Consider the following 19,671-nt stretch of genomic DNA (forward strand, 5'->3'; position numbering starts at 1 on the left):
CTCTTTCATTCGGTTCCCATTCTCATCATGCTTGGAGGAATCCATAGCATTTTTACAAAATTGCTGAATGTTCCCCGATAATGTGCTTTAACAGTGGACCCTCCCTTGGTGAACAGCCTGGCAGGACTACCTCTCCAATTGGAGATGTTCATCACTGCAACATATGACCAAAACTTTCTGCCACAAACAATCAAAGATTGGAACCATCTCTCCCCAAGCAGTTGGCCACTGCCTATAAAGCCAGCTATAAACATAGTCAATGTGGATGCCCAGATTTTGAACTGAGGAAGTGGTGTCTTCGAGGTTGTGCCAGGCTGAAGAGTTGAGCACGATCACCCCTTGCCCTTTCAGAAACAATCCCATTCGGTTTCAAACCTATATACACTAAAATAAAACTACCATTTAGGCGAACATCTATTTATTAGGACATCCACTTACAATGTGTATATTCAAATGAAAATGCACATGATAATATACAGTAGAAGCACACATACATTCTTTGGCTATTTAGTTCCCATTATTATTTTCAGAGGTCCAAGCACCTGGCACTCGACTGAAATACCGTACATGGGTACATGGGTTAAAAGGTAAAAGTGAGAAATTCATAAAATCTGAGTGCTTCTCTTGAGAGGCTTTAACATGATGGACTCGGGGCTAACAGCCTTCAGGGAGGTCAGCGGGTCAGCTCAACCCTACACTTTATAAGCTCAAAGTTAGATACAAAACATTACATGTACCTTACATGCAGCTCTGATGGTATTTAAGTAGGTCAATAGGTCACATAGGTAGGTCAGCTCAATCCTACATAATTCTTCACGATTTCAAATTACAGAGATCAACATCGATTTTGAGTTTCTGACTACTCCCTTTCGATTGCCGCAAACCATGTCAACAGATTAAACTCTTGGAAGCATAATTATGTTGGTGCATATTGTCACACCTAAAAGCCATCATGCTGACTTACCGGCGGTGAGCATCAGTCATAAAGTCCCTGCACAGCACCCGGCAGATCGGCATGAAAAGAAATATGCTGTTCGTACATTGTAGATTGATTCTGTCTGTGCCACAAGTAAATACAAATCAACACTGCTGCTTTAGAGTAAGCAGACATATCAACATAATAAAAGTTCCCCTGTAAAGATCAGAGGATACGAATGTTGTATAAAACAGCAAAGTCACATTGAATTCATATTCAACAGTCATTTTCAAATTTCATATTTTTTACAGAATGGCGTAGATCTTTGACTGTACATATGTAGGTTCGATAGAACATTCCCAAACCTGCATCTAGATGAGGCATAAAGGGTAGACCCTGTTAAAGAAGCGTCCCATGAATCCAGTTCAAACAAGATAAGGCGAGTCCAGTCCAGCAGCTCCTGAAGCGATTCCCCCTTCCGATATACCAACTGGTTTCGTTCGAAGGAGATGCCCCACGGTGTTGTTCCTCAGTATTGTATCACCGGAACTAAAGAATAAAGGGAATACCGTGAAGTTTCGATAATCAAAAGAATAGTACTTTGCAACAGTTTGGTCAAAATTCTCCACAAGTCTTTTTAAAGATTTTTACCTAGAGTAAAGCTGGAAGTCTTGCTGGAAAGTAGAATTGCTTGAATGAGTCTTTCCTCTCTCCTGCTCCATTCATAAACTATTTCCCTAAAACTCTCTTCCCTTGTACCCGTTCTCACTCAGATGTGGTTTCCAAAGTACATGTTAGTTCAAGGGGTCAAGGAATCTTTTCTCTGCAAGAGGCTAAAATGACAACTAACCTTATCAAAACTCCAAATATTCCAAGTTCACTTATAACATCACCAGAATACGCGAGAGCATTTGCTTTCATGATATAGTTGTGATTTTCTAATGGATGGATCAACTCCATTAGAATGTAGTTATTTCTCTCCTCTGTGTCTTTGATCTTGTCGAGAAGTTTAGGAATATCATCACTGTAGATGTTATGACCACCTCCTTCTCTCTGGGGCTTTAACACATACTTTTCCGGACTTTCCATGGCAAGTTGTATGGCACTGTCCCCTTCTGGGCCCTGGAATGGCAAGAGAAAAACACGACCACTTGAATAATATTGTGATTTCTCGCCAACATGGAAATAAAAATCCTGACTGACATGGCAGTTCTGGGCTAGCTAAAGGTACGACAGAAGAAGGTTACACAATAATCATTCAAAAAATACTTGCATCTAATGAATACTGATAAGCAAACGTCTCCCGGACATCAGACGCAGCGTCAGGATCTTCAATGAACTTCTCCACCATGCCAGGCTCACACAGCACTTGTTGAATCTTCTTCATGCCCGCCAGCTGATAATTAACAGCTGGACATTTGACAGCTTTGGAGCGTTCCATCATCGTCTTTGCATTCCACTCCTGTAAGAAAAAGTAACATTACCATAGTTGATGGCTGCTTAGTAATGACTTAGCTACTGCAGTGAGCTCATCGGAAATCTGATGAACATGTAACATGAATAGTTCAAAAGCAGGCTCTAGAACTCAGAGACAGACAGATGTAAGAGGTAGATGTAATTATGTAATTCCTTTCAAGTCAATTTTGCAGCAATGAATTCAATGTTAAACCAGCATAGTGGTATAACTTACCTTTTCAGTGCAATAATTTTGTGGGACATAACCAGTTCTGTAATACACCACAGCAACTTCTTGTCCATTTCTGAAAAACAATTTCAGTATACATTGTATTCTTCATAGGATGATTTTGATTCATGTGTGAGTGTCTGTATGGTACAGTCATTCAATCAAACTAAATAAAAGTAAACATCAGAGAAACAAGTCATATGTAAAGAGAGAAAATAAAACCACTCACAAAATAAGTCTCTTATCTTCTGTCAGGGTTGCCTTTTCGTTGACTTCTAAAAATGTTGCGAGGACAACTTGCACCTTCTCATTCACCTTCTTGATTGCTGTCTCTACTTGCTGCACGTCATAAATATTATAAACAAAAGGTTCTACCAAAAACAATATCACAGATCTGAAAACAAACAAAGAGTTTTACATCATGCTACTTGCGGTCTATTATTGTTCTTAGAATGGCTACTCTAGTCAGTGGAGTGTTTGTGAGATGTGTATTCCCTTTACTTTGGTAAAAGATAACTTTTGAACGTATTGGCCATTTGTCTTGCAAATAATAAATGCTATAATTATGCTTTTTTTAATTACTTACTCTTCAGCATTATATAGCTCCCAAGCAGACACCATACCCTCAGCCAGACCATCATTTGCTGTGTTCACTGGCAGCTGAAAATGTAACAATTATAGGACAGAAATTAATGGTTTTTATCCTTAGAAATGTATCTTTACGATATAATAGAGGAGTTTTCTCAATAAGAATTGAATGGTGCGTTCCGTAATGTATATGATTGCCATTTCCTGAATGCCTACTTTTAAGAAGTTGAAATGTACACTGATATAGTTAACTCTTTAGGTCAGTTTTCACCACATTGTCAGGGCTGGTTTGGTTACTGACTATCTGCAGCAACAGCCATGTCTATTTGTATTTATTTAGACAAAACTAATATTATAAAATTTGTTGCCTTGTAACTTACATGTGTCGCCAGGCCACTTCTACCTAACTTTTCCAAAAGGAACCTGAAGAAGAAAAAATCACCATAAAAAAACAAAATTTGTGTGGCTGAAGTGAAACTTCAAAGGAGATGGCGTAGTCAGTTACAGCTGGACCAGTGCTGATGTAATGTAAATTTCCTGGGTAGAGGGTTATCTCTCCCATGATCATCCCCCCCCCCTTGCCATTGTTCCAGAAAGATTATAGCTGTCAACAAAAGTTCATAAATGAATACGGTGATATGATAAGACTGGTTAGATATGTGACCCAACACAACCAAATGAGTAGTAATTCGCATTTAGGGCAACAAGTGGATCAAACTTACACAATTGATATTGTCAGTGATTGCTAAATGAGTCACATGAGACCAACTTACTTGTGACAGTCATAGGCTGCTGTGGCCAGACCCGCCATTGAACACGCTATAGTATTGTATTCTATCTGCTTTATCATACCCGGTCCATCCTCCTTTCTTCTATCAACCATATAATCTGAACGACTTATTTCCAAGCATATAGAAGGCATACCCCCCTCGTCTAAAACAATTTGGTAAAGTTCAAAAAGTCTTCGAATAAAGTCATCAGTTTCTCTAATTTTCCCAAAAGCATCTTTGAGAAAGTCATAATCATGTGCAACCCTGTGATATAACAGATTATAGTCTGTTTGAATCTGTTTACCAAAGTTGAACAATGTGCGTTTGATTGGTGAAGGCAATAAAGTCATTGGTGGTATGGTCACTTTCTCCGGTTCGTCTTGTTGGTCTTGTAATCTCATGATTACTCCTGAAAAAAGAAGGCCAGAAAGTTAGGACAATAGTGATAGTGACATCGCCATGAGACTACTTAGTATCCCCAACACTATGACATCACTGACACTGACATTGAGTCATATCGTCAAAGTGCTCGCCCTCCAACGTTCTTTGCCCACTGCCAGAGGGCAACAATAAACAGCCACTTTCGTAGTACAGTAGAACCTCTCTATTAAGGACACCCTCTGATGTGACAAATGCTGTCCTTAATAGAGAGGTGTCCTGATTAGAGAGGTCAAATTGAATGGAAAGTACCAATTTGGGACCAAAACTATTGTCCTTAATAGAGAGGTTGTCCTTAATAGAGAGGTGTCCGCTAAGGGAGGTTCCACTGTATATAGGACCAACTTGGCATCCGGTTCTAGCCATGAATAGGGATTACATACCATGTCCAACAGCATAATCTTTAGCAAAGTCCACCAACTCAGTCAGCCGTTCTTCACTCAGCTGGACGGATATATTGTGGTGATCATCGGCCATCTTTACTTCCACAAAAGTGAGAGAGAATTAAATACCCCGTTCAAAAGTCTTGAATCTCAGGACCTGTCAGATTAAGAAAGATGTACCAGTACATGAATGGACCAGGACAAAAGTCAATGAACATGATGGAATGAATATCATAGAACACCACATATTATAAAGGGCCTGAATTTATTTATCTAAACAAGGACGGTTAGCCTCGGTTCCCTCTACCTGCCATAAGCCTATAATGCGGCCTTGTCAGTTTATGCTCTTACTCTTCTTATTACTCCGATCGTATGTAAGTAGCCTTGCCGAGACAGCTGGGAACCAGTCTCACCTGCCAGCCTAACAATCATTACAACAGTAACAGTAACAGTAATTTTACAGTATTGTACATGTTGTAGGTTGTACATTGAAACATTGAAACGTCACCATGACCAACGTCATGTCCAACAAATCAAGTGACACAGAGAGATACTGAGATCACAGTATGGGAAGTTTACCACAGGTTATTCTTCAGTTCCAAATGATCATTAAATACCTCGAACAAGCCTCGATCGATGGATGATGAACTAGCAATGAGATTATTGATATATGTAGCTGGATATCATTACTGTTCACTTGCCAAAGAGACACCTAGCGGTTGATAGTTGAACGAAACTCGTTTGCAATCGGGAAGGAATCACTTTCCATACACAAAGTATGATTACACTGTTTACAGTATATGATATAACATCATGTACAAATTAAAACAACATGGACTTGTTGAAGGTTAAGCTCAGGGTAACACAGAAAAATCTACACCTTATTTTACCAAAATATCTACAACTAACGAAATTTTAAGGAAATAGCATCCCGCGAAGATGACGTTACTGCAGCTGCTGCCCTCTATTTCCCCATCGCTGAATTACAGGCAATGTCGGACAAACATGCGGTTTCGTAATGGATTCAGGCTTTCTAACTAGGGCAGTTAGATTATATCTGGCACATGTCCGAGTGTTGGAAATACTACATAATTGTTCTGAATATTTCTTTCTCTGACTCTATGGTATCATTCATGCTAAAAACAATGCAGGGTCAAAGATAATTGACTTTGAAATAAGCTCAAATGCGTGAAATAAGTGTCGATGTCCGACTGTCACGTGACTAAAACGTCATCAATATCTTATGCAAATGACCTTGTGAGCTATAAATAGTAACTTCGCGGAATGCTATTGCAAGGTCCACCCTGTACAGGGTGGGAAAAATGTGTTTCATTTTCACATGGCGAACACAGTCTAATCATTTTCATAAGGGATTGCATGAAATCAGAACAGCAGACCTGATGAGACAGCAGATACCACTGCAACAACCATGCCATAACATGCTGCCACAGACCTGATAATAGTATGGTAAACGAGCCTCTTCCTGACTGAGTCCTTTCATTCATGAATATTTGTTTTCGGGCGCTGGAGTGCGAACTAATGGTCGGATTATTCTGAAATTTAGTTCTCAGTGCAAAAGACAAGATCTTCTGGTATATCTAACAGAACAAATAGAAGCAGGGGAGGGGGTTGGGGTTGGAAACCCTTGCAATAACCAATGCCATCATGTTTCCCGCGTTATACTGATATACGCACCGACCTATCACCCCTCGCTTGCGCGAGTGGCAGCCATTGAATGAATGTATTGTTGACGAAAGCAAGATGAGCGAGGAAAATAGAGGAGGGGAATCATCAGATGATAATTCATCAGAAAATGCCGATGAAGGTGGTATGGAATTGAGTCCACTCAATCTGGAAGGTGAAAACGAGGGAAATGGAGGGGCACCTCGAGCTGCTTGGGACAGTAAAGTCCAGTTTTTACTCTCGGTAATCGGCTACGCTGTTGGGCTTGGAAATGTCTGGCGATTTCCGTACCTCTGCCAGCAGAATGGAGGGGGTAAGACTCTAATTTTCCCCTTTTCACCATATTGGTTTCATGTATTGATTCGTCATTGTCAAGATGTCTGCTGTGAAAGGAAGCTTGATGGTGTGTCTGGCTTTTGTTTTGAGTATTTATGATGACTGCTCGTTCGGTATCGCAGAACACACGTGGCCAATCATGATCATGGTGAGTGAGGTAATGTGAAGGAACGTTGTGCATTGTATGCATTGTGGAAATGATGTCTGGAATTTATCGTATCGGCCTACGTATACATTGTACGCCATTATTGTATACAAGCTGAACTTACACACGTCATACGCCTTGCACATAACCCAGACAAGAAACTTGGGCTATTGCCATGGTATTTTTATTTGATGTGGGGTTGATCAGTATATGACCGAGTTATGATATCATTCCTCCAATCACACAATCCCCCAGTTTAGGCCATAGGCACCCTTGTTGATAAACAAATTCTTGGTTCCAGGTGGAAGTGTGATGAAATGTACATTGCTTGGCCTGGACACAAGGCCTGTTGGAAATTAGTATCCAGGCCATGTGGAACCTTATGTCCATTCCAGGCACTGTACATAGATTGAATGCTTACCTGGAGACAAGAATTTGTTCATCAAGATTAAGAAGGGTATTGTCACCCGCACGGTTGTGGTTTTCAGCTATTTCACCTTAATTTTCCATCCCCAGAAGTATGCTACCGGGCCCAGTTAAAATGCCAATTCATCTGTGAAAATTTCATTTTTCAGGTATTGGGGTTGGTGTCCTCAATTCAATAGGGAGGTCATGTTGCAACAAACCCCTTTGAATTAATCACTTATTACCTTGTGACATTTCTACTGTAGGCAATATAAATTTGTCAAAATTGCTATTATTTGTGTTAGAATAGATGCTTTGCATAAGGCATGTAATTGGCTATTACACAGCAGGCTTTTTTGTTGGTGATCAGTATATCAGAGAGCGACAAATAACTCCAATAGACTGTTATAAATCACACAATATATAAAAGGTACTGGTAAACGGATGATTGAAAAGTTACTTGGTTAAACTGATCACGCAGCTCCTTGCCCAGAAGGTCCACTCCATCCATCCATCCATCCATCCATGTTGCATGCCCATATTTTCATTTCAATGCAGGTTTTATTTTTTGCCCTTTATTGCAGGTGCCTTTCTTATCCCTTATGTCATCATGCTGTTTGCCGAGGGTATTCCCTTGTTCTACCTGGAGCTTGCCATTGGACAACGGCTGAGGAAAGGTTCAATTGGAGTATGGGATGAAATTAACCCTTATCTCGGTGGCCTAGGCTATGCCAGCGCCATGGTTTCCTTCATTGTCTCGTTGTATTATAACGTCATTATAACATGGTGTCTTTACTACCTGTTTTTCTCGTTCCGTACCGTGTTACCGTGGGCTGAATGCCCGAAATATGTGGACGAGTTTAACCAAACTAAAATAGTGGAGGAATGTGACATAAGTGACTCAACATCATATTTTTGGTATCGCGAGACATTGGATATTTCGGATGGCATTGAACATTCTGATGGGATTAAATGGAAGATTCTGGTGGCTTTGACAGTGGCGTGGATTATTGTGTACCTCTGCATGTGCAGGGGAATTAAATCTCAGGGAAAGGTACAATCTATTTCATTATTTACCCTTCACATTACAGTGGTGATTTGGTCTAGAGGCAACAATCCACATTTCTTAGACTGTAGGGGTTATTACTGATTTCTTCAGACCTTCAGCATCCTAAAACGAAAATAAATAAAATGGAACAGTACACAATGAAAACAACAAGAGAAAAAAAATAGTTTGACTCCCAAAGTTGGCATGTCCCACTTCCAGACTTTCAAAGTGTATCTTTAGTTTAAAGTACTTTCTGAAACGCATGGTTATTGTATCAGTTCATTCTATTTGCAGGTGGTGTATGTGACGGCCACTTTCCCTTACGTGGTGCTGATCATATTTTTTGGTCGAGCTATGACATTAAAAGGAGCTGGAGATGGATTGAGACACATGTTCACGCCCAAGGTAGGTTTGTTAGGAAGTCAACAAACAAACAATCGAGATAAACCCAGGAACTCCTGCATGTCTTAGTCAAAGTCCTCTTGAGCACAGCTAGAAATTAGGTAATTTCAACTAATTTATTTCATTGCAGATGCACCGTCTCCTAGATCCTCAAGTGTGGCTTGATGCGGCAACTCAAATATTTTACAGTTTGGGTCTAGCATTTGGAGGCCTAATTGCTTATGCCAGTTATAACCCTCCAAAAAACAACTGCAAGCGGGATGCGTTAATGGTGTCTGTGACAAACTGCAGTACTTCCTTGTTCGCCAGTATCATCATTTTTGCTGTCCTGGGCTTCAAAGCCAATCTTCTCTTCGATAAATGTGAAGAACAGTAAGTATGAGTTTCAGACTAATCTTGTTATTTCGAAGTGTTCACATGCTCGCATTGGTGGCCTTCAGACACATTGCAGCTGTTTGGCAGTCTGCCACATCAGAAAGTCTGCAGTGTGTGATTCTAGTTATTCATCAACATTGTGTTCAACGGTCTTCCCGGAGTAGAGTAAAACTGGATATTTTAACTGTAGTTTACAACACTGCCACTGGTCCCTATTGTTGGGCTGTTTATTTTCTCCAATGACACATGTTTCTGCTCCTCTATGCTTTATCAGGGTGGTTAGGGTTGACTTGCATCCGTATCTGTTACTTTAAATGGGACCTGGTGGCAAACTTGGGGACCGGTATGTCGGGGAATCCGTTGTCAGAACGGTTGGCCCTGGCCCCTTGCAATTTAATAATATCATTGACTAATTTTATTTTCAGCAACAATGCCACAATCACTGCGCACCTTGAAAGCCAGTGGAATACCTCCATTGATATCCAAGGCCATCATAACAACAGCTTTGACCAATATGTTTTGGACTTTAATCTAACCAACATCTCAAAAGTACTGCATTTGAAAACCTGTAGTTTGGAAAAAAATCTCGAGCATGTAAGTGAAAGGAGACCTTTGCGAAAATCACCTTCTCGTCAGAATTCAAAATTGTACATGTATATTGGAAGGGACCGAGTAATCATGTCTTGGAATCAATCCCTCAGATCTCACATTTTATAAGTCATAATTGACCCAAAGCTCAAACATAATTAGTCTATTCTAGGAATATACCATATGATACGAACATGATATAAGGGCCACAATTGATAATGTAGTCACAAAGTCTTTCTGAGAAATATAAAGTTTATGCAGAGCAACGACGTTACATACGAAAAATCATTTAAAAGAGGATCAGGCAAATACAATGAAATCGTTTGGTTACAATTTTTCCATTGTTTCTGTCATCGAATGGTGAAATTGCTTCGTTGCAGTGCAATCATTTCCGAGGTCTCCACCAGACGTCACATGTGACATGGCTCTCATCAATAATATATAAATAATTTTTTCACCTTGGTACATTTCAGGCTGCTGAAGGCACCGGTCTCGCTTTTGTTGTGTTCACACAGGCCATCATTGAATTCCCAGGATCACAGTTTTGGTCAGTCATGTTCTTCCTTATGTTGCTCATGTTAGGACTTGGCAGTCAGTTCGGGACTCTAGAAGGGGTATCAACCTCCTTATGTGATCTTCAGCTTTTCAAGTGGATGAAGCGAAAAGAGCTAACTGCAGGTAATTGTCAAAGATTTCAGTAAAACCTTCAGGCTAACACTTTAGATAGACACTTCTCCTACACAGTCACCTTTCTACATCATTACATGTATGTGACTGCCACGGCAAGCCGCCATTTTGGATCCGCTGCTCTACAGTTTGTGGACTAGACACTGGTACGTGAGGACACCAGAATCATAGCGATCGACTAACTATTCAATGGCCAATTCTGCTATTTGCTGTCTGTTGCTTGATTTTTGTCATGAAATACATGCTTCAAATGGTGTGACAGTGTACAAGCATGTAGTACTAATTTGATAGCATAAGTGTCGGTAGAGAATGTCGAGAAAAAGTACATTTGGGTTTGTCTTTTTTCAGCCTTTCTGTGCATCATTTCGTATCTGATCGGGTTCATTTTCACTCTTGGAAGTGGCCAATACTGGGTTAAACTCTTTGACACATTTGCTGGCAGTTTTCCCTTCATGACGATAGCCTTCTTTGAAGTTATTGGTGTGGTGTATTTGCGGGGAATGAATAAGTAAGTATCCTTTCATCTTATGTCCAAATGTATATTTGGTTAGAAAATTCAAAATAGAGAAATCAGTGGACTATTCTTCACTCATACTCTTCATGCATTTAATTTTTCAAATTCAAACTTTTATTCGAATGTTATTGTCATCTTTTCAGATTTAATAAGGATATCGAGTTCATTACCGGTGAAAAGCCAGGATTGTATTGGCAAATAACGTGGCGATTCGTGGCCCCAATTATTATGTTCACCGTCCTTATAGCATCCGTGATAAGCAAGATTATCGTCCCAGTCACGTATCCTGTCTATGACAAAAGTGTCGTAAGTACCAATCATCGTCCTTATTCGCGTTTGGCTATCTCTGCCAGCTAGTTACCGATTTACTCCTAAGTAGGGTCAGGTGCCTTGCTCATTGACACCAAGACAAAACAGCAGTGATCCTTCTGGAAGACGAACCCTGACCTCTTGATAGTGGGTCAAGCGCTCCAACCACTTATCTCCCATCTGGCTTCAAAAAAGAGCAGCCTGATGGCATTACCAATTTGCAAATGAATGACAACAGGTTATTTGCAGTTTATTCTGAATGTTCCCTGGCAACATTCGACTTGCTTTACCAGAGCAGGTCACATATAAATTTAATGTAAAGTTGTGAAAGCATTTTCCATGAATCTGTGAGAGTTTTGTAGTGATTACAACTCGGCTTTTTTCTTCAGGGTTTGATGAAAGAAGCTCCCTATCCGTGGTGGTGTGGTATTGTCATCACTCTTCTTGTTGGTTCATCAGTTATTAGTATCCCCCTTGTAGCTGTCCTCAGAAGATTTGGTTGTATGAGTATGGACTCCGCAAAGGCAGCTGTGAGTGCAACCGGTGGAACGACACAATCAACCTCTGCAATTATGCCCGATTTGGTCGATCAGTCAATCATCTCGGATGACAACTTGACAGTGAATTATACGCCACGGCTGGACAATGGCAGTTTAACAGTGACATTTGATGATGATTGATTTTTTTTGCATATGTGGGTCGTTCTGTGTCAATATTCATTATGCAAGAAAAACCACAGAGTGTGTAACAATCCTGTACTGCTGTCCATAAAAAATGCCTTTCCTGTTTGAAAACAAAATCCTTTACGAAAAATATGTTCTTGTACGACAAGATGAAAGAATTTGGCTTAATTTTGTACATTTACCTGCAATCCATGGTTGATTTGAAAGTGGATGGCTGGGCAATGCAAAATTAGGTCACTGTCACATGGATACGCATACATGTCGGGGAAACCATATGGAAGACCCTTCAAATTCCAGCAAAATTTGACAACGACAAAGAAATCTCCTATTGTCATGTTGGGACATTTTGAATAGGTATTAAGGTCATTCTAAATGATATCTGAGATTTTCTGCTGTTATTTATCAAACATTGACTTGGCAGCCAATTTTTACTTACTTGCCGCCTCCTTGCCTACTGAAGCACAGTTCCTGTTCATTGTTATGTAAAGCATGTACAGATATTGCTACATGCGACGCAGTACAAAAAACAATGTTGAGGAAAGAGTGCTTTCCCAGGTAAACAGAAGGCCAGTTGGTAAAAACTTGCTGCAAAGTCATTGGATGAACAATGGAAGAAAATCCTCTTCGATATTATGTAGGATAAGCATATTTCTCAAAGAGCTTACAATGGGTGATATGAATAAAGACTAGCAAATGCTTTTACTCCGGTTTTGTACAGGAAGGCCTAGTGTAAATGTACATGGAGATTTAGATAAAAGCATTTGCTAGTCTTTATTCATATCACCCAATATATCGACACTGTACAGGATCCATGGCATTTTCCATGCACAACAGTAATTTTACCTCAAGAAGCAATCGTAATTCAGTTCCTAGAAATCATGAGTTGAGTGGTAGTTAAAGCTTCCAACTTCAGGTTTTGCCAGTTAATGACATGAGTGAAATGACTTGGAATGACCCATTCCAATCTGCTAACTGTGCCTTACAATGCATTGTACATGTATGTCCTCATTAAAGGTATTGTCCACTGTTTATATCCAGCCTGCAGGAAATAAGCCAAGTCTATTTCTTTTCACGAAACAGTTAAAACATTTTTATCTTGACATTTCGTGACCAGTCAAGTCACATTCTCAGAAAGTGTCTTGGTTCTTCCCCTAGTGGTCAAGAAAGTTTTTTTCGCTACGTATCATCAAACTGAAAATCCTCATACTCGTAAAGAAATTGATGATTTATTCTAAGATAGGTCATTTATTTGGTTATGGGAGAACAATATGTGTATAAGATGATACCTGTTATGAAAAAAGGTTATGGCTGATGCTGACAGAGAATCAGGAAAAATGTAATAGCGTGATAGTGTTTTATGTAGAATACAGTAGAACCTCTCTATTAAGGACACCCTCGGGACTGACAAGTGCTGTCCTTAATAGAGAGGTGTCCTGATTAGAGAGGTGAAATTGAATGGAAACAACCAATTTGGGACCAAAACTAGTGTCCTTAATAGAGAGGTTGTCCTTAATAGATAGGTGTCCGCTAACAGAGGTTCCACTGTATTTTCATCAGTCAATTCTTGTTATTCTTGTAGGAAAGGGAGTACCTGTACTTGGTAAAGCACTCAAACGTGGGAGATGGCCATCATATCATTGAGCAAAGAGGTTGCTTTAGTTATTCCGATTTAAGTCTGTTTCTGAGTAGTATTGACAGAGTGTCCCGCAGACATTTTGTCGGTTTTCATCCTTTATTATTGTTTTGTTGGGTTTTTTTCTGTTTGTCTTTCACCATTGTTATGATTGCCCCAGTTTCTAAAAAACTTCCTCGGCTGTTACTGTTTAAAGGCCAACATTGTTCAAAATTTGATTTCAAATTTGATTTTATATATTTTAACAAAAGGCAATGAATATAATAAATGTTCACCAATAAAGATATACTCTGCAGGTCAATTTTCATTACTTTGATATTTCTGTTTACTGTTCAGCGGTAATAACTACGTTTTATTTACTATTGTCATAGCAAAAAACTACATTCACAAATGGTAGGCCTGTGAGAGATTTCTAAACATCAACAAAAATGTTAAATTTTTTAAACGTCTTAAGGATGCGTATCTCATTCTCAGCTGCAACATACCTTATCGGCGTACAAGTCCAGAAAGATGAGTGTTGCCTGCAGGATTCCTTTAACCCTTTCCCATTCTGCTCCCTGTTCACTCGTCATGAATACAACTGTTTTTTTTAATAGTTCCTCTTCATAAAACTCTAGCTGCACAACCAATGCAATTTGTTTATCAGGCTTATACGCTGGCTGGTGTATTTTTAGAGACGTGTAGAACAGTATTCTCCTACCTATGCAAGTGCTAACTTGATCAACTTCAACGATTAAAGGAGTACGTCATTCATAATTAATTATGGGTCAGGAAATTAGGCCAGGTAAAAGCATAAAAGTGTCTTGATAAGATCTTGTTTATAAATTAGAACAGTTTTGAGGACACCAGACAGTGGCACAGTTGTTCATTATTTTTTTATTCTATAAATAGCATCGCTTATGTTATTCCAGATGTATTGACCTCTTTTTTGGTGAAATAGGAGAGACCCCTATTGGTGACTTTGTGAACCAGATCTGACCTTCCTGGCTTTTAAGCCAGACTCTTGATACCGGTACTCGAACACTGCCACTGCTGCTTTCCATCACATTTTTACTATTACATGGCTTGAGATATACTGCATCATTGCAGCTGATACTAAATTAATAAAAGGCATCAAGTAGTTAATGCTTTTAGTTTTTAGAAAAAGCATTTTCTACAGTTTGAATGATCCAAGATGTTGACAAACGTTCATCATCTGGGGGCAAACTATAGTCTTTGTTCATATAAACCAATATCACCCTCCATCAGCTACTTAATTTGTCCATGCATGAGGACATGCAAGTACTAGAATACTCCCATCTGCGCTGGGATATCAAATGTATAGTGCTTATACCTAAACCATTTTAAAACCAATTTGCCTCATCTCATATTCAACGTTGCAAACTAAAAGGCCAGTCTGGCTAGTTTTAGAAAAAATGCAGAACGGCTGGATGCACTCCCTCCTGGGGAAAGGAGACATCGGGTCCCTGTTACTCTCATTTGTAAGTATCAAATATATGTAATACTGTTTGTATATCATTTATACATGTAGATAGAGAAACTTCAAATCATTTTATAACACCTGTCATGAATATTATATTGCTCATCTGTTGATACTAACTGCGCGCATATGATTACCATAGGTTCTAAATTTTGAATAACAACCTCAGTCCAACTTTAGAATTTTCCATTTTTTGTGGTTAATTGGCCATTCTTTGGAAATGGAAATACGCTGTAGCTATTGAGTGACTGTAATGATATTCGAGTATGCTATCTTATGATAGGTTGGCATCTTCTGACTCCACCTCTCAAAATTAGTAGTTGCTGCTAGTCTTTGGTAGTTATTCAAAAGTAACAATCATAATGTGTGACTTGGTGGAAATGGACATTTTTTGCTGTTAATGTACGTACATATATTTTGTAAATAACAGTTTCTCTTATTGATTGTTAGCAGCTAGTAGGGCCTGGTTCAAAAGCAAGTTTTGTCACTAACACTGTCATTAACGCCGCGTTGCCTCCATCATGCAAGCGCTTGGATCCAGTTGATGCCAGAGTTAGTGACAAAACTGCTTTTGAGAACAGGCAAGGACATCAACTGTAACCGGCATAAAACTTGAACCTGTTTTATCCAGACTGATGAAAAAGAATTAAAACCTGTATTGTGTCTTCAGTTATTGCATCTGCATTCTTTGCGATGTGTGTTTTGAACTCTTTCATTGCCGCAAAATTGTACTTTTTACAAACATTTCAAAGCATCACAAAGATGTCATTTTTACCAGGATACTTTTCTGAGGTTGGTCTTGAGACATCAGTCTTGATCCATTGTTTCCCAAACAAAGTCAACATAACTATGGAAAGAGACATATGTACTACCACTCTCTGTGGGATTATTCTGTGAAAGTTCAAGCTCAGTTTGGTGTATATTTCAGAAAGATGACTCCTTCCTATGTATTTTTCCTTTTTCCATCATTATATCTGAAGTGATAGTTCATCCTTGGTGCCCATATTCTAAGGTTTTTGCTGGTAACTGTAAACCAGGAAATATTTGTGGCTATTATAGGTTGCATTTTCGTGAAATTGCTTTTTTGGCATAGTTTTAACTTTGGGTTTGAGAACGCTGTATTAGTCATTTGATTTTGTTCTGTGCAGAGTTTTATTTTTGCTAAATCTCGGGTTGCGAAAAATGCAAAATTATAACACGTGCAATTTTCCAGGTTTACAGTAGTTGATGTCAAATAACAATGCCCATTTTGAAATTTTTTAAGAGATACAAAATAGAAGAAAAAAAAGATGAAAAAAGAAAAAAACAACAATCAAACTTCGATAATTGTAATGATTTTCAGGAGATATTGATAGTTGTAAGAAAAAAAAAATTATAATGTTTAAATGTAGTTCTGTTGGACATTTGGTGTTTAACAGCTTGTTTTGCCGGTATGGATATGCTGATAACCATTGCAACTTTCTCAAGTTCCAGGTACTTGATATAGTTTAAAAGAAGTTGTATAGTGGCCCAATCCATAGTATATTGTATATTGGCCCTGTCTTGAAAGTTTGATCTGGAGTGCTTTTTGCTGCAACAGATTGAGAGAGGAGGAAGGTTTGTAAGGTATGGCAGCTTTTCTTTTTGTCTTTAAAAGTTTTAAACTTCTCTCCATTAAAATGTGTTTTTAAGTGAAAAATTGGTCCTCAGTAAGCCAAGACCTGGTAATCAAATCAATCAATATCTTCCAATATTGCGTCATGTATGGGACAATGTATAGACTCTAGTTTCACCGATCTACAATGCAAGACTGCTTCCAAACATTGAAGTCAAGACCAACAAGATGCACATGACTTGATTTCATCCACCATGTTAAGTTTGGTTACACTAAATGGTCTAATGGTAATGACATCATTTTCCATCATGGCCTTTGTGATGATTTATAATTTAGTATTTATAAGAATACAGCAATCTAAGATGGGTGAAACTATTCATATGCATTGCCAGATCGTCGCTTTGTAAATAGTTTGTACAAAAAGTTTAAAATCCCACATGTAGGGTGAAAATGTGTAAAAATTGTTCTTTCACCATTATTCACTGGTTGGTTACTGTGTTGGTGCCTTGTAGAAAAATGTAACAATGTGTATAAAACATTTGTTTATGGTGTTGTCGTCCCGAATGAAAGGCAATCAGATTTGGCTGTTGAGACGCTTAACTTCCATCTCTATAATGCCAGGTGTCTGCGAGAGGGCCATTTGTGCCCTGTATTCAAGCAGCCAACCAACCCTTCGACATTTTGTTCATGAGTTCGATGCCTTAACCACTCGACAGTTGGAATCAGGATCAGCTCTGTGTTGGTCTAGTTTCTACCACGCTCTGTTAAAATCCAATGTGGCGTCTGGTTCGGATTCTAAGAACACAGATTTAGTTCGCTTTATAGTTTACATTTAGTTCATGAAGAGTTCCGTCTCATCATCTGCACCTACCAATGTGCTCAATTTCTTTTAAAATGATACCACATAACCATTATGAATTGGAGGGTGCTAGATCTGAGTGAGTAAGTTTTAACCCATCGTCTGTGTGTATCCAATGACCATTTTGTAATTTGGTGCTGGGTGAAAAGATGATTGCATAAAACCTTATTTTTGTGTAATGAGCAAGGCAATCACTTTCTTCCTGAGGATTAGGTAACAAATAATGAAGAGATACCTACTCTGTGTGACCAGTTTCTATAGCATTGCAATGCGCAGTGTGCCGACAAGGTTTATGGTTGAGGTTGGTCGATGGAAATGATTTCAATATCTTATCCAAACAACTCCTGTACCCGTGTGTTTCCTGTTGAACCTGATCACAATGGCATAGCAATATATCAAAGAGATCCTTTGAAAAGCTGGATAAAAAGGCTGTTTTGATGACAATTGTGGAATCTCATTCCTCATAATTCATAAAAACAGCATATTTGTGGGTTTTCATTGACAGGAATGTGCTACAAATGGCCATTTTACTTAATTGCATATCCAAGCATGTTTGTCACACGGTGCCAAAGTATCTTTGAGAGGGAAAGCTGTGTGAAACTGAAAAATCAGCCGGTAAGCTTGCTACTTTGAGCGACAGGAGACAAGCCAATGGTTTCTCCTGTAAATATCAAAATGCATTAGCATAACACACGTTTTAAGGTGATGGTTGAATCATAGCTGGGGTAAAGGGAGATACATGGTCACCTCTATCACCGGGTTTATTATCAATGGCGATCAGGCTTCAATATTTGAAAATGGGTGCTTCTTATAATGCAGTTCAAAATCGGTGGTTTGGAAAACACTTGAGGTTATGGATGAGAATTGTCAAGAGTCGGGAGGAAGTAATCTTTGAAAGAACTTGAAGGCGAAAATGACCCGTCAGTTGTTTTGTTGAACTTTTAAAAACTTATCAATTATGACTTCTTAGGGCCCTAAAGGTCATTTCAAAGTAAAAAAATATGATGAAAATCTCTAGTTCCACCTGGAAAAGTGCGTCTCGAGATTTTTGGAGGGTGACAACTCCAATCTAAGCAACTTGAACCATGTATTATTGAAGTAGAGAAAAATTTAAAAGAAATTTCGAGTTTTTTATCCCTGAGAGTTCTTTAAAATGTCTATGTTACTAGTATTTTGGTGTGACTTTGTCCTTGTTTTATTTTTAGTGGGTGTATGTAGTTGTTTTAAGCCAGCCACTGACTAGCAATTTTCATCACATGCAAAAATAACTATGTGAAGCAGAATTCTGACATGACAGTTCCTCATCACAAATAAAGCAAGAAGTTATTCTATATTAAACAATCTTTCTATTGTGTGTTTGTGATGATGTCACAGTATGATACCAGAAGCTAAAAACATAGGATAGAGATTTTTGGATGATGTCATTGATGATGCCAACATGCATTGGTTGTGATTTTCATTTCCAGTTGCATGCAATGAACATGTCTCGTCTTTGGCTGGCCTTAAACTCTGTGTTATTTGTGATAAGTTTTACTGTTTTCTTAGGTTTTTGTGTCCAAACTGTCCTCTGTGTGTATCATGATCACTGACATAAAAATGTATATTATCGATGAAAGGATAAAGGTGTGTTTTTGTTGGCACTACGGTTTTACCATGGCCCAGTGTTTAAAGTGTTGAGCTCAGCTTCAGAAAAGTGCATCCTTTGTTAGGGAAAGGGCACGACAGAATTTTCCTGCTTTTAGCAGTACAAAAATATGTTATCATTCACAGTGGTATCTGTTTTATCATTGGATGAATGTGCTGGATTTCGTGCCTGCATTTTAAATTTTCTTGTTTTGTCGATTGATTTGACACAATGGATAGATTTTCTAACATAAACATGTCCTGTCCTTTCATTTCGTACTCGGTCCACTGATGTCAAAGTGTGATTAGTTACTTTAGACAAAAAACGAAATAAAGGAGTAACTGTAATTACTTAAACTTTAGTAATTATTTCTATCAAATTCGCTTTGTTTGAGACTGATGACCTTCCAAAGGGATGAAAACCAATCAATTCCAGGACACACAATGTGAAATTGTCTTAGGCGACAGTGGCGCTGTCTCGCGGCAGAAAATTGAAAGACTCGAGGGTAGGTATGGAAATCCATCTCC

The 19,671-nt window shown here is 38.8% G+C and overlaps 2 protein-coding genes across 3 annotated transcripts; one reads left to right on the plus strand and one right to left on the minus strand.

Annotated features, from left to right (window-relative positions):
- Positions 1 to 323: 323 nt before the first annotated feature.
- On the minus strand, positions 324 to 5,506 carry LOC135495429 (glutathione synthetase-like). Of its 2 annotated transcripts, none has more exons than XM_064784056.1 (10): positions 5,397 to 5,506; positions 4,780 to 4,936; positions 3,962 to 4,367; positions 3,569 to 3,611; positions 3,187 to 3,260; positions 2,830 to 2,994; positions 2,607 to 2,676; positions 2,190 to 2,378; positions 1,767 to 2,038; positions 324 to 1,465 (listed from the first exon to the last, which is right to left on the minus strand). In XM_064784056.1, exons 2-10 carry the CDS (start codon positions 4,871 to 4,873, stop codon positions 1,342 to 1,344), a joined length of 1,437 nt encoding a protein of 478 aa, XP_064640126.1. In that variant the 5' UTR covers positions 4,874 to 4,936; positions 5,397 to 5,506; the 3' UTR covers positions 324 to 1,341. The 2 variants fall into 2 exon arrangements, with proteins under 2 accessions (XP_064640126.1, XP_064640125.1); XM_064784055.1 differs by having other exon boundaries at positions 5,359 to 5,503.
- Positions 5,507 to 6,277: 771 nt separating this feature from the next.
- Positions 6,278 to 19,500, plus strand: LOC135495371 (sodium-dependent neutral amino acid transporter B(0)AT3-like). The gene is made up of 9 exons (XM_064783903.1): positions 6,278 to 6,775; positions 7,933 to 8,402; positions 8,691 to 8,801; positions 8,929 to 9,170; positions 9,599 to 9,767; positions 10,235 to 10,439; positions 10,797 to 10,956; positions 11,106 to 11,268; positions 11,661 to 19,500. Exons 1-9 carry the CDS (start codon positions 6,541 to 6,543, stop codon positions 11,949 to 11,951), a joined length of 2,046 nt encoding a protein of 681 aa, XP_064639973.1. The 5' UTR covers positions 6,278 to 6,540; the 3' UTR covers positions 11,952 to 19,500.
- The last annotated feature ends 171 nt before the right edge of the window (positions 19,501 to 19,671 follow it).

The sequence above is a fragment of the Lineus longissimus genome, chromosome 11 (genome assembly GCF_910592395.1).
Source record: "Lineus longissimus chromosome 11, tnLinLong1.2, whole genome shotgun sequence".
In the NCBI taxonomy this organism is placed as follows: Eukaryota; Metazoa; Nemertea; class Pilidiophora; order Heteronemertea; family Lineidae; genus Lineus; species Lineus longissimus.

Bases quoted from the DNA above. Each gene is read 5' to 3' on its own strand.
- LOC135495429 (XM_064784056.1), bottom strand. From the start codon at position 4,873: ATGGCCGATGATCACCACAATATATCCGTCCAGCTGAGTGAAGAACGG. The intron at 3,612-3,961 runs GTAAGTTGGTCT...TTTCTTCTTCAG, and splicing joins GCAGCCTATGACTGTCACAA to GTTCCTTTTGGAAAAGTTAG. The intron at 3,261-3,568 runs GTAAGTTACAAG...TTACATTTTCAG, and splicing joins GAAGTGGCCTGGCGACACAT to CTGCCAGTGAACACAGCAAA.
- LOC135495371 (XM_064783903.1), top strand. From the start codon at position 6,541: ATGAGCGAGGAAAATAGAGGAGGGGAATCATCAGATGATAATTCATCA. The intron at 9,171-9,598 runs GTAAGTATGAGT...TTTTATTTTCAG, and splicing joins TTCGATAAATGTGAAGAACA to CAACAATGCCACAATCACTG. The intron at 10,440-10,796 runs GTAATTGTCAAA...GTCTTTTTTCAG, and splicing joins GCGAAAAGAGCTAACTGCAG to CCTTTCTGTGCATCATTTCG.